Source organism: Megascapheus bottae, chromosome 8 (assembly GCF_031878675.1).
Source record: "Megascapheus bottae isolate mThoBot1 chromosome 8, mThoBot2.hap1, whole genome shotgun sequence".
NCBI classification, from domain to species: Eukaryota; Metazoa; Chordata; class Mammalia; order Rodentia; family Geomyidae; genus Megascapheus; species Megascapheus bottae.
The window spans coordinates 9,758,118-9,773,131 of NC_143516.1; the positions used below are offsets into that span (position 1 = coordinate 9,758,118).

The 15,014-nt window shown below is 41.3% G+C and overlaps 1 protein-coding gene across 1 annotated transcript in view; it reads left to right on the forward strand.

The window, feature by feature from the left end:
• Positions 1 to 15,014, forward strand: part of Syne1 (spectrin repeat containing nuclear envelope protein 1) — a 364,140-nt gene that overhangs the window by 270,077 nt on the left and 79,049 nt on the right. The window contains exons 108-115 of the mRNA XM_090337945.1: positions 1,291 to 1,464; positions 4,242 to 4,373; positions 4,922 to 5,118; positions 6,025 to 6,157; positions 6,535 to 6,717; positions 8,190 to 8,339; positions 9,163 to 9,339; positions 10,471 to 10,626. Of these exons, the coding sequence (XP_090194071.1) occupies positions 1,291 to 1,464; positions 4,242 to 4,373; positions 4,922 to 5,118; positions 6,025 to 6,157; positions 6,535 to 6,717; positions 8,190 to 8,339; positions 9,163 to 9,339; positions 10,471 to 10,626 (1,302 nt within the window). The remainder of the gene's footprint in view (positions 1 to 1,290; positions 1,465 to 4,241; positions 4,374 to 4,921; positions 5,119 to 6,024; positions 6,158 to 6,534; positions 6,718 to 8,189; positions 8,340 to 9,162; positions 9,340 to 10,470; positions 10,627 to 15,014) is intronic.

The following is a 15,014-nucleotide window of genomic DNA, read 5'->3' on the forward strand; positions in this document are numbered from 1 at the left end:
GTCATGACTGACTTTTTTTTTTTACAAGCCACACAGACTAAGCAGATTGGTGTTCTCATCCTAAATGGAAAAGAATGCTACTTTTCCAGACATGGGTAGTAGCACATGCCTGTAATCTCAGAGTCTCTAGTGTGCCTTCCTACTGCTCCGTACTATAATCCATCAATCAATAATGAATAAGAGTGCCAGGCAAGGTGGCTCACACCTGTAATCCTAGCTTCTCAGGAGGCTGAGATCTGAGGATCAAGTTTCAAAGCCAGCCTGGGCACAAAAAGACCGAAGACTCTTATCTCCAATTAACTTCTAGAAAACGGGAAGTGGGGCTTGGCTCAAGGGTAGGTGGTAGCCTTGTGCTGAAGAGCTCAGGGACACCATCCAGGCCAAGTTCAAGTACCATGACCCCCCCACACACATAAAAAGTAATGAATTAAAATGACGAATAAGAATTAGGAACACACATTCAAATGTTCATAAAGCCATCTGTTTCATGGAGTTTGGTATAAGGATGACATGGCTAAGGTAAAGTTTATGGAGCCTCTTGCAAGTAGTACACATTCAGTTAATTCATATTAATACACAAAATTCAAATTAATAGGCGAGTGGGGCTGGACACAGGATATATGATAGGGCTCATCTTTTATCCCAGGATCTATTTAACACATTCAAAAAAATGGCATTCCTGAAATATCTATAGGGTCATGTAAGGCCTACAGTTCTATTTTGAAAACACAAGGAAAATTAAAAATACTTGAGACCAAATTAGTGTATGTCAAACTCTGCTTGGCAGCAAATCATAGGCCCATAAAACTCTCCAAAAGCTTAGAAAGAAGGGTCTAAGGTGAGCTGTGAAGGCAGGAAAGACACTGGGTGTCTCTGGAGAGCAGCTGGAGAAGAGCCGTTGGAAGCAGAGTGTGGCCCCGGATGAGTCAGAGAGAGACAGGAGGGCAGGGATGTGTGGCCATTTATGAGAGACTCAGAGAAGTCAGAGAGGCCAGTGTGCAAAGACTCGGAGGGGCTTACCTGCTAGTCTCCTATGAATAACTTTGATCTGGGGTGGGGGGTGGTTGTGTGTGCAGTTCCAGGAACAGGACTCACTTGTGTGAGGTCAAGAGCAGAGGAGCCCACAGTCTCATTTCTGCAGGGGATCACAGGGAGTGGCTCGTGGCTGTCACTAGCTGAGGACCAGTGTCTATGATGAGTGGCGTTCCAGCCACTTCCTCATGAAAGCAGTTTTGGTTCTTGGGTATGTATGGATGAGCACCTGACCTCTTCCTATCTGTGATATTGCAGGAATACTTTCAGGGCCTGGAATCTCACATGATCTTGACAGAAACACTCTTTAGAAAGATCATCAGCTTTGCGGTCCTGCAGGAAACTCAGTTCCACACAGATCTGATGGTTCAGGCATCTGCTGTGCTGAAACAGGCTCATAAGAGAGGTGTGGAGCTCGAGTACATTCTGGAGGTAAGACTGTCCAGGTACTGTCTTCCTGACCGCAAGCCTTCCAGGCGGGGCACATGTCCCCGTTCGCATCCTGTGACTCAAGAGCTAGCTGCAGGCGGGTGCTCCAGCCTAGGCTTTTCTCCAGTAGGGGTCGCTCATTAAGGGTCCTTCCAGCTTCCATTAGGTGTGTTTTATAATTGTCAGTCATCCAGGTGAAGACAGACCTCAGACTTTGCCTGAAAAAAATGAAAGAAGTATATCCCCAGCTCAGTTCCCGTGCAGTTTGTCTTGTTAGAAGACAAGAGGGCCCAGCAGCCAGAGGAGAGATGGAGAGGTCTAAGTCTACAGTACTCTTAAGGCAAAAGGCAAACAGTCTACTTGGCATAAGACAAAGGACACTAGAGTGAAGCAGAACACTTCGAAGATTAGAAATCAGAAAAATCAGATTTTTAGAACCATGTATAGGGTTTCCCTCGGTTACAGGTCTGAATTGGTCTCTCATTAAAGGAAACTGACATTTCATCTTCTCATTCATCCAGTCACCTTCAATTCATTCTTTTTCTTATTCATCGTAAGTGAAGGAAGCAAATGTTTACTTATTCAACATTTACCAAACTGTCACCAGTTCCCATGAGCTGAGTACACAAAGGTCAATGGGTCACTTCCCTCACTAGACTGTGAGGTCACCAGCCAGCAACAGACGGATCAGAATATAATACATCTTTACAGGGAAGAAAACAGCACTGGAGACCAACTAGATCTCATCCATGCTAAGAAAGAAGGGGTGCCTTTCCAATGAGGATGAGTATTCTAAAATGGAATTTGACCCACAGGCCAAATGTAACCCATTGCCTCTTTTGGTAGACTTTATTTAGAACCTATCGAATTCAATCACTTCACATCTGGTCCACAGCTGCTTTCACCTGATGGGACAAACATGAGCAGTTGTAATAGTTACTGTGTGGTCCACAAAACTTACACAATACACTGTTACAAAAGGAGTTTGCAGGGACTGGGAGGTTGGCCTAGTGCTTGCCTAGAATGCATGAAGCCCTTGGTTTGATTCCTCAGTACCACATACACAGGAAAAGCCAAAAAATGGTGCTGTAGCTGAAGGATGCTAGCCTTGAAAAAGCCCTTGCAAGGACAGTGCCCAGGCCCTGAATTCAAGCCCCAGGACCAGCCACTGCTCTAGAATCAGAGTAACTTGGACTTAAACTTGGACTTGGACCTTAGCTTCCTCACAGTCTGTGCTCTTGAACACCAGGAAGGTTCTCCATAGAGGCTAACCACCCAGCAATGTAAATGTGCAAAATCCTTTATAAAACTCTCCCTTCTAGTTATAGTCACCATAAAGCCATTGTCCAAAAGTAAACACTGAGGACAGACTGGTGGAACAAACAAGTCTCTTTTTTTTCCAAGAAAATTTTAGAGATGATAACCCCGGTACTTGCTCCTCTCTTCTACCACTCCCTGCCCTTTCCAATTTTACCTGAATGGCCTACCATTCACATTTACACCTTTTAAAATCTCTTCATCCCTGAACTAACATGAAGGTAGCTAACTCCAAAAATTCTACACATGGAATTCCTCAGTATATTATATTTTAGAGAGATCTTTAGCATTGGAAATCCTTACAACAATCAGAATACTGTGTGGTGATAGTTTATGTTTTAGTGATCCTGTCTAGTTTTTACCAGAGCACTCTTAACTGCATTGTGAATTCCTCTTTTAGGAATGAGTCTGAGACTGATATCTTACCAAGGCACACAATTAGCAATCATGCCATGTCTGTCTGGCTTCGTACTCTGGAATGTGCATTTTAGTAGACTGTACTTGGAGCTTATCAAATTCAGTCACTTCACAGCCCATCATATACCGGACCTCTTTAAACCGCAACCCTGGTGCTCTTTCCATTCCCCTAGGTGGCTCAGTTTTATTTCCTCACACCACAAGAAGTACAGGTACTGTTGATCTATTGCCTGCTGTGGATTTCCTTCTCCCTTCCCCAGAGTATGAGATCCCTGAGAGCAGACATTAGGTCTATTTTATTCACGATTAGATTATTAGATCCCTAGACCCAAACCCTGTTTAATGGTTAATGAATATGTTGGAAGTGTGCTTACTGTGACATCTCATTGCCATACCAACTGCACATTAATGTGAATGGGCACATTGAAAAACTGTTCATTTTTTTGTCCTGTGGATCTTGTGGCTTGACCTCGGCCTGTGCGCTGTCCCTGAGCTCTTCAGATCTCAGCCTCCTGAGTAGCTAGGATTACAGGTGTGAGCCACCACACCGCACAGGCTCTAGTGGACATTTTTACGTTATCAGAAAATAATTCAACTGATTAGAAAGAACTATTTTCCAGTTTCAAATGAGATAAAGATCTGGTTGCAGGAGTCAGCAATTTGGCATTTTTCCTTAATATATCTATGCCCAGTATTCCATTTTACAAATGTCTGTGATTACATTTTATTTGCACACATGATGTGTTGAGTTCCCATGTTGTATGAGAAGCAACCCTGCCACTTCTTCTGTCAAAATCCTTCCTGTCGTACAGAAAGAAGCCAGGCACAGCAGGTCCTGGGTGTCCTGAAGTCGTCAATCCATTTAAGACTCATGGTAGAGAAATTATCTACCATTAGCACCAGTTGATTGTGGAGAGACATTTAGTGACTTCTCTATGCCACACACCTAGTTATGAACATTGGGTCTACTCACAATGCATTTTGTGCACACAGGGGTTGGTTCCCAGGAGTATTCTTTGGCTCATAAACTTATGTTGTCTTTCTAGACATGGTCCCATCTGGATGAGGGTCTCCAGGAGCTCGGCCGACAGCTGGAGGTGGTGGAGAGCAGTATCCCCAGCGTGGGCCTGGTGGAGGAGAGCGAGGACAGGCTTGTGGAACGAACAACCCTCTACCAGGTCAGGGCCCCCATGGCATCTCAGGGCTAGGGGAAGCCACATTTTCTTTAGGGTCTTGCTGTTTTCATGGAATGAAAACAAATTGGTGATCAGGTGTTTCATTAGTCTACTTGTCTTTCAAACTATTGAGATCAGCTAGTTTGTGAGTTATTTATAGTAGAAGCAGCTAGTGTGAGTTATTTATAATGAGATAGAAATATCTCCTGGGCTGAGTCCGTCACTTAGTAGTGAAATGCTTATCTAGCACTCACAGGGGTTTCAGTTTCATCAAACCTCCACTCAGTATTCACTGAGCTTTATATTAGTATCACAACATAAATGAAATAATCAAGATTGATCTTTTCTAGATGTACCGCAAGTCACTGAAGCCCTCATACAAACCATTTCTACTCTGACAAAATGACACATCTTCAAGTTTTCATTGTCAATTGGTGTGAATAGTTTCTACTTGAATGATCAGCAGGAATCCTCTGTGCACCCGAGAAATGATAGTTTCAGATACAGGAATGCAAACCAAAGATTTGACACAATTTTGTCTACCATTTCAGCATTTAAAATCCAGCCTTAATGAATACCAGCCCAAATTCTATCAAGTGTTAGATGCTGGGAAACGACTCCTGATGTCAGTCGGCTGCTCAGATCTAGAAAGTCAGCTCAGTCAACTGGGAGAGCGTTGGCTGAATAACACCAACAGAGTGTCCAAGGAATTGCACAGACTGGAAACGATACTGAAACACTGGACCAGGTAATAAGGCAATGGTCTTGTGCACTGTCCCGTACATGTGCTGGTGCAATAAAGTGCTGTGGTAGGCTTGGACTTGGAGAAGATAGGCAAGTTGTAAAAATGGCATAGTTTGAACAATACAGATGAGAAAGTGACTAGTATGAATATTGTGTGTATGTGTATGTGTGTGTTTGTATGTGTGGTGTGTATCCTTGTGTATCAATATGGGGGTTTGAATTCAAGCCTTCTCACTCTCCCTTGGATTCTTGCTTAAGGTTGGTACTCCACCACTTGAGCCATACCTCCACTTCCTACTTTTTGCTAGTTAGAGATAAGATTCTCCCAACTTTTTTTTGCCCAGTCTGACTTTGAAGTGAGATCCACAGATCTCAGCCTCCTGAATAGCTTGGATTACAGGTGTAATCCACCAGCAACTGGCTTCCCAATTGGATTCTTATATAAACACGTAATTAAAAATGGGCAAAGAAGAAATTGCATAATGACCTTATCAATCCTAAGGTGTCCATCACCTCCCAAAGGAACACCCCTGGGGCAGGCTACACTTTCAACATAGGAGCCTCAGGGAACTTTTCATCTCCAAACCATAACAGCAAGTATTCAGGGAAGGTAGAGATTTGATTTTTATATATCAAAGCACTCTTTCTATGCCATGTTCGTTTCAAGTTGCTTTTTCTAAACCATCAGCCGGTATTTCTCAATAGCATGAATGTGAAAGAAGAGATTCTTATTGTCAACCAGTAAGACCCAAAGAGACCAGTTTGATCAAGGAATAAATATGAGGGAAAAAAGAATATTAGAATATTGACGTAGTTCACTTTTGTTCTAAGTCTGTTGGTGAAATATAACATACAGGAGAAAAGAGAGGGATCGGATATTTCCTCAGTGGATTCCTTTACATATGTATAGGTACCAAAGTGAGTCTGCGGAGTTAATTCACTGGTTACAGTCTGCAAAGGACAGGCTAGCATTTTGGACTCAGCAATCTGTTACAGTCCCACAAGAACTGGAAATGGTCCGTGATCATCTAAATGCTTTTCTGGTAAGTTTGGAAATCTGAGGTCCTTTGGTTCCATTTCTTTTTTCTAGTCCTGTAGGCAAGGCCTGACCCCCACACCCAGATGTCAGCCATGAATGGACACCGTGAGTAAGCCAGGCTAGAGAGAATGAGGCCATGTTAGCTTTGAACACTCAGTATTTATCCTAACCAGTAGGGCTTACCATTGATTAGTATGCTTGGCACTGAATGTTTCAAACCATTCTCCAGGTTTTGATCTGAGGTTTTGATCTGCTTTCCTCTAGAGATTTTTCTATCATACTCCTTTCAATATGCAGAGGAAGTTGTATAAGGCACTAGTCTGTATTCTTACAGGAAAGGCCAGGCCATGTAATCTGACCTGAACTTTCCATGGCTCTTAGGAGTTCTCGAAAGAGGTGGATGCCAAATCTTCCCTAAAATCATCTGTGCTGAGCACTGGAAACCAGCTTCTCCGGCTGAAGAAAGTGGACACAGCCACGCTGCGCTCCGAGCTGTCCCATGTGGATGGACAGTGGACTGACCTGCTAGCGAACATCCCCGCTGTACAGGAGAAGCTCCACCAGGTATGCGGAGAAGGGTTGATTTACATGGTCATCCTCTATGATACCTTAAACCCAACCGTAAATCAGCTTGATCTCAGAAGCTGGCTTGTCTCTCTTCCATTATGGTATACATTAAGTGAGCTACCAGATAAGCACCTCTCCAGAGTTCTCGTGTGTGTGGTGTGTGGTGCGTGTGTGCTAACATCTCTTCATTTAGACTGTTTTATGATCATAACTACTTATAAAATGATGTAGAAGTTCCACTGTCTTACCTTCAAGAGAAACACCGAGTAGTCAGCAATGGTAAGCAGCATCTTACATCACTTAAAGAAAGGAATGGGTTTGGACAACTATGCTGCTGACGTGTTTTATTGGAAGACAAATCTTCCAGATCATCTCAACACAGCTGAGCTGTCTGCCATATCACTGGGCAATGCCACAACCACCATTGTGGATGGCAGCCGACAGTGAACAAAATGGCATTATTCCATCCATGACGATTTTCCTCTTGATCTGGAAATAGGTTTGAATCTTCTAAAATCCCATAACATTTTTTAGGGGTCTTGAACTTGGGGTCTGAGCTCTGTTTGCTCAGAGTGAGAGTTCTACCCCTTGAGCCACAGCATCACCTGTGATTTTCTGGTAGTTAATTAGAGATAAGAGTCTCATGGACTTTAGTGTCTGGTCTGGCTTTGAGCCCTGATCCTCAGACCTCAGCTTCCTGAGTAGTTAGGATTACAGGCATGAGCCACCAGCACCCAGTCCAGAACCTTTTATCTCTTTTTTTCTCATTGCCATTTGTCACTGTGTACTCAGGAGTGACAGCTGAGTGGAAGGAATATGACACTTGCCCCTAATCAGGAGCTATACGTGCATGGAAGGCAGGAACTATTCATCTTTCTCTACAGGATTATATCAAAGCTGACATAACTATTTTAAAATATTCCCTTTGCTCTTCCTAATTACTGTGACAAGTAAATACATGAACATGTAATATACAAAGTGAAATTCGCAATCCTGAGGATATATCTAGGTGGAAGACAAGAAATTGGCCCTGGTCTTTGTAAATACTAATATGCAAAAAAAGAATCTAGAAAATGATGGGTTATAAATGTGATGTTTTTCTTCCTTCTTTTTGTGATCCTTGAGTTATTCTACACAGAGTTTTACACGATAATTAATAAAACACATCTGTTGAACGTTTTGTAGTTCAGTTATTTTAACTCATAAAACTAGCTATAAACTAAGATAATATTTTCTTCTCACTGGTGTTTTGATTAATTATTCAATATTTACATAAGGTGACAGTATGAGACAGCAAGAGAACATAAAATGGCTAGCATTTTTCTGTGTTTGTCTGAGACTTCAAGTTTCTAAGACCTTGCAAATGTCTTTGCGAAGCCTATGTGTCTGGGGTATGTTCATAAGAGCAAGTGTTGGGCTGTAAGGTTTGGTTTTAAAGTGTGGGTGGAGCTTGTTCTTTCTCTTGGAAGCTCCAGATGGACAAGCTGCCATCCCGCCATGCCATTTCTGAAGTCATGAGTTGGATCTCTCTAATGGAAAGCGTTATCCAGAAGGATGAAGAGGATATAAAAAATGCCATAGGCCAGAGGGCACTTCACGAATACCTTCAGAAATATAAGGTACATAACCTTTCTGTGTGGTTAACTTGTTGTCCATTTTAACTATCTATTTGAAAGGAGTCAAAAACTCATATTCAAGGGGGGCTGTGGGGGGCATGGTTCAAGTGGCCATGCCCTCAAACCCTAATACCTCCAAAAAAACCCCTCAGAATGGAAGAATCAACTTTTGGAATGTATATATTTCATACCCAGAGATCAGACTCAGTGACCACCTGAAAGTGAGCACATCGTGTCCCTACTGAGAGCTCAGGGAAGTATCCCCTGGAGGCATCGTTTTGTTATTTTAAAATATGCAAGCCAGGTGCCAGTGGCTCACACCTGTAATCTTGGGTACTCAGGAGGCTGAGACCTGAGGATTGCAGACTGAAGCTAGCCTTGGCAAGAAAGTCTATGAGACACGTATTTCCATTTAACCACAGAAAGCTGAAGATGGAGCTGTGGCTTGAATGGTCGAGCACTATAGTGTTTTGATCAAACACAAAACAAAATAAAAAACTACAGGGACAATGCCTAGACCATGAGTTTGAGCCCCAGAGCAAGCAAAACAACTAAGTAAAAATGCTGATCATGCAATATACATTGCAATTGAGAAATATTTTATAGTGAGTTTGTGTCATTCACCAGGCTCTATATTTTCCATACATGTATGTGTGTTTATTGTATAGTTAATATCTGCAAAGCACAGGTCAGTGAATTAAGCAATTCTATCACTTCTATAATATCAAAGGGGAAGTAATATTCATGTTGAGAGACCCCAGTAAAATAAGAAATTAATAGATTAATAGGACAGCTTATTTTCTTCTTCTTTTGGCCTTCCTTTTAGGGCTTTCAGATAGACATTCAGTGTAAGCAGCTGACAGTGGATTTCGTGAACCAGTCCGTGCTGCAGATCAGCGGTCAGGATGTGGAGAGCAAGAGGAGCGATAAGACAGACTTCGCTGAGCAGCTTGGCGCCATGAACAGAAGCTGGCAGCTCCTGCAAGGTCTGGTCACGGAGAAGGTGAGTGTGGCAGTGTTGCTTGGATCTACCTGAGAGCCCTGAGCACAAAGCCAGGGTTAGGCTGGAGCTAGAATGCTCTCCCAAAGGTTTCCTGACACAGTGCTTTCCTTCTCTGCATGTACTAGAAAGAAAACTGTGCTCTTCGTAAATGTCACGTTTTTATTTCTTTGGAAGATATGTTTTGAGACCTGTTGTTCCCTTGCATATGGGCTTTAGTCCTTTTTTGTTTACCCAGAATATCTTTTTTGGGGGGAAGGGGGGGACACGTGCATGTATGTGTGTAAGCGAGCAACGTACAAGGTGCCAAATTCTGGGGCTTGAACTCATAGTATACCTGAGCTTTTGTTCTCAAAGCTGGCTCGCTACCACTTCAATCACAGCTTTACTTTTGACTTTTTTTTTTGGTAATTAGAGATAAGAATCTCACAGACTTTCCTGGCTGGGCTGGCTTTTGAACTACAATCCTCAGAGCCTCTGGTGCCTGTCTGTCAAGGAATGTCTGTTTATACCTTTGCTTATTTGTGCTACTGCTGGTGTTTGAACTGATGACTTCATGCCCTCCGTTGGCTGTTTGCTCTAAACTGTCACTCTCCACTGGAGCCACATTCTTATGATTTTGTGTGTGTGTGTGTGTGTGTGTGTGTGTGTGTGTGTGTGTGTGTGTGTGTGTGTGTGTGTGTGTGTTTAATTGGAGCTAAGAGTCTCAGAGACTCTTTCCAGGCTGGTTTTGAACTGCTGTTTTCAGATATCAACTTCTTCAAAAGGTAACACAATAGGCATGAGCCACCAGCACTGGACTAGAAAATTTTTAATCAGAAGGTTTTTGTTTGTTTGTTTGTTTGTTTTTGCCTGTCCTGGGGCTTAAACTCAGGGCCTGAGCACTGTCCTTGGGCTTTTCTCAATGCTAGCACTCTACCACTTGAGTCACAGCACCACTTCCAGCTTTTTCTGTGTATGTGATACCAAGGAATTGAACCCATGACTTCATATATGCTAGGCAAACATTCTACTACTAGGCCATGCTCTAGACCACTCCCACCCACACCCAAATTTAATTTGTAAGACACAATCTCTGAGGATGTTTGCTTTATAACATAAAATGGCAACTTTCAATCTCTTGTGTTTGTTCAGATCCAATTGTTGGAAGGCTTATTGGAATCTTGGTCAGAATATGAAAATGACATAGAAAGTCTGAAAATGTGGTTCGAAAGTCAGGAGAAGAGACTGAAGCAAGAGTTTCGAGTTGGAGACCGGGCTGCTGTGCAGACTGCCCTGAAAGACTGTCAGGTGACCTGTCTGATACCAAGAATGTATTTTTTAAATACTTAACTATTTGACAAACATATTTGGTAACATATTTCTCTGATAATTTGACATTTTAGACTACATTTTTTTTCTTATTCCTTGTTTGCTTGATTTTGCAACAAAGTCTTACTGTATGTAGCCTAGGCTAGATTCAGACTCACAACACTGGGATTACAGATATCCAGTACTTAAATGCAGGGCCTGGACACTGTCCCTGAGCTCTTTTGCTCGAGGCTAGCACTCTACCATTTGAGCCACATTACCACTTCCAGTTTTCAGGTAGTTAATTGGACATAGGCATCTCTTTGGATTTGAACCTTGATCCTCAGATCTCACCCTCCTAAGTAGTAGGATTACAGGTGAGAGCCAAACACCCATTTTAGGATTTTTAGTTTAGTTTAGTTTGCTTTTTAAACAGATTTTTAAAAGGCATTTTTACCTTTTTAGAGAAGTAGAGAGAAATGCTCTGAATGGAGTGTGATGATCATCAGATTTAAGAGTTGTCAAGAGTTTAAGTACATTTACTTGAATTCTTTCTCTTATCTCATTTTTATTAACACGTTATTAATTGAACCAAGGGGTTTGATTATGACCTTTCCATGCCCACCTCCTCCATTACTTATTTAGCTGCCACTTCACTAGCTCTTCCCTGTGAGTGGAGAGGAGCTTCAGAGGCTGGCTGCATTCCTTTATCACTCTTGGCCTTCCCAGGTGACACGCCTTTCCTTTGTGTCCTATGGGGAAGCTCCTAGAATCTGCCCTGCTACTAGTCAAGAGAATGTGGGGTGGTGAGAATTCAGATATTTTCCTGGGGTTATTCTCTCATCAGACTTTCTTAGATCCAAACAAGCAATGTCAGAGGTGGCAATTGAGAATGCAATAAAATTGCTTTCAAGTAATTCACTATAAAAGTAGAACAATGACATGTATTTAAAGTGCTTTGAAAAGCAGAGTCTGGAAAGAATGGGGAAAGATGGTGGAAGGCATAACGCTGGCCAAGAATCCCTGCACACTTAGCGGGACACACTGAATTTGTATAAATTTCATGTACAAGCTTTTGAAGTTCAGGAAAGAAAAGAAAGTAAAGGAGGGAATGAGGGAGAGAGCTGGGAGGTGAGTTGATCAGGGTATGTCATGTACATGCGTGGTGGACCACAGAGAAACCCACTTAGTACAACCTCTGTATGCTAATAAGAATGCATTAATGTAGTGTGTTGTACGTTAGCCAGGACTTTTAAAAAAGTGTTTCCTATGAATAATTGAAGGCTAAGAGGTGTGGTAGTACAAGGGAAAAGATCTTTTCTCTAAATCTTATTTCCCTACTTTAGGTTTTAGGAAGAAAGGACTTTGATGATCTGCTACTTTCTGACCAGTTATAAGAGCTTATTTTGATTTATTTAGTTATTTATTTTTCTTGGTCCAGAGGTTTGAACTTAAGGCCTGGATGCTGTCTCTGAACTTCTGTTTGTTTCAGGCTTGTGCTGCTACTTCTTGAGCCACAGCGGTTCTTCAGGTTTTTTGTTTTGTTTTGCTTTTTGGTAGTTTATTGAAGATAAAAAGAAGTCGCATGGACTTTCCTTGTCTAGCTTAGAACTGATTCTCAGATTTTAGCATTCTGAGTAGCTATGATTTCAGGCACTGTGCTCCTTCTTTCTCTTTTGTTATTGTTGTTTCATTTTACTTTTTCTATTTTCCATTTTACTTAGTTTTCTAGGCAGGTCTTGCATTTGACTGAGAGACGCTGTGTCTGGAAAGTTTTGCAGATGTTTGCCCAAGTTTTACCTCTTGTAGGTTCAGTTTGGGCAGTGTGTGGAGAGAAAGGTTACATTGTGGTTTCAAATGTTAGCTGGTGATTTCAGATGAGAAGTTGTGCCTGCAGGCATGTGTGAGAGGGACAGAGGGACAGACAGCAAGAAAGCAGCTCCCACAGTTACTTTGGGACTATCACCGTGGATCATAGCAGCCTAACTGGCAACTTCAGGTTGGCGATGCTACAAACTTTTATAAAATTTATTGTCATTTTTGAGAAATTATGCTTTTGGACCAAAGTGTGAAATCTAAGCCAGTATACTTAAATCAGTGCCTGGACTCAAGCTTTATTTGGTTTTAAAACTTTTGACTATTTTTCCAGTCTTTTAGGGATGATTTATTAATGTAAAGCAATATAAAAACTGATATTTATGAGTTAATCCAAGTTGAAAATGATTTATTAGTACAAAAATGTTAGTATTGGCCTTTCCCCTCACTAATCAGAGAAGAAACATACCTTTATTTTGTAGAAAAATCGAGTTCAATGACCTTTCTTTGCTGTTTTGCTCTTATGATAACATAGTAAGTAGGGCATTTCTTGCCAGTTAATTATTTCTCACTGTAAATTTAACACCTATTGATAAATGAGGATAAACTTAGTTTCTAATAGTTGAATTTTGTAATCATATTAAAGAAACATAGCAAAGATTATTGTTCACTAATATATAAGGACATGATAATTACATATAAATTAAGTATCAATTGTGATTGTGATATATTTCTTATAAAAGTTTTTCAAAATCAAACTAATTATGGCTGGGCACTAGTGGCTCATGCCTATAATCCCAGTTTCTCAGGAGTCTTAGAGAGGAGGATCATGGTTCAAAGTCAGCTCAGGTTCAAAAGTCTGTGAGACTGTCATCTCCAATTAACGAGCAGAAAACCAGAAGTGGCACTATAGCTCAAGTGGTAGAACGTTGGCCTTGAGCTGTAGAACTTGGGGACAATGCCCAGGCCTAGAGTTCAAGCCCCACGACTGACAAAAAAAAAGCAAATAACTAATTATTCTTTCCATAAGGAAAATAAGGGACCAATAATTTTAGTTATTAGCCAATTAATTCCCTCTTAATTATCAAAGCTATCAGACCATTGAGAAAATATAAGCAATATAATATTAAATTTCAAATTATCCTTTTAAGCTGCTGAATTTCTAACAAGTCACTAAGACAAAATTAGCTTCATAATTATGCAGGAAATAAGCATAAATAAATTTGTACTGAAGCTGGGTTCCAGTGGCTCACCCCTGTAATTCTAGTTCCTTAAGAGGCTGAGATCTGAGGATGCTGGTTTGATGTCAGACCAGACAGAAAAGTCAGTGAGACTCTTCTCTCCAATAATCACAGAAACAGCCTGAGGGGGCTGTGGGTCAAGTGGTAGAGTGCCAGCCCTGAGCAAAAAGAGCTCAGGAGCAGTGTGTCAAGGGCCAGGGTTCAAGAAAAAAAAATTGCTCTTGAATCATGATTGACTGACAAAAGACTGACTGTAATAACCTTACAACTCACTCCTTTGTGACAGCTTTGAAATCTATTTCAAATAATGCCAGGTACCACTGATTTATACATGTAGTCCTAGTTATGCAGGAGGATGAGATTGAAGGATCACAGTTCAAAGCCAAGCTGGGCACAAACATCCAGGAGACTCCCCATCTCATACTTTCTCTCATATGTAGAAACTAGAACTAATTTATGAATGTGCTAATAAACACCGAATGCAAGTGTACACAAATGCATTAACTGAGATATGGTATTGGCAGGGGAGCATTCAAATGGTGTCTTTCCTTAGAAAAACAAACTCACAGTTCAACAAAATGAGTATCAGGATGCTAGTACTTGAAAGGTGGCTAGTGAGCTAAGGGAAGGATGGCAGGTGAATGCAGAGAGACAGGGAGGCAGTCAGAAAACTCCATGCATATGTACTCATGAGCAGATTTGTTGAACAGGAACATCTTTGCACAACTCCTTAAAGATAATAAAGATATAATTTTAAAAGTAACATGAAGCCTGGTGCAGTAGCTCATCCTGCCTATTCAGGAGGCCGAGATCTGAGGATCGAGGTTCACAGCTAGCCCAGGCACTAAAGACCATGAGACTCTTATCTCCAATTCACCACTAGAAAACCGGAAGTGGCTCTGTGACTCAAGGGATAGGGCAGTAGCCTTGAGCTGAAGAGCTCAAGGACTGCGCCCAAGTCCAGAGTTCAAACCCAATGACGAACAAATAAACAAACAAAAAAGGTAACATGGGAGCTAAAAAGAAAAGAATCAACAATAATTGTAAGCAAAGCCACGCGCTCTATCATTAATTTAGTAGAGACTAGACTCATACAAATACCTTCTTAATGCCTACCAAATCACAGTATTATAACTCACATGTGGATCCTGAGAAGGGATTAAAAATAACCTTTCTTAAATTAGTATTTATCCAGATCTAAAAGAATTAAAAATTATCTCCATCTTATCCCCAAGGGGTGTCACATGTATTTTTATTTCTGATCATATCTTTGCCCCTGATATCTCATCTCTTCAACTTGTAATTCACACTCCTCCAGTTTGGGATTCATGA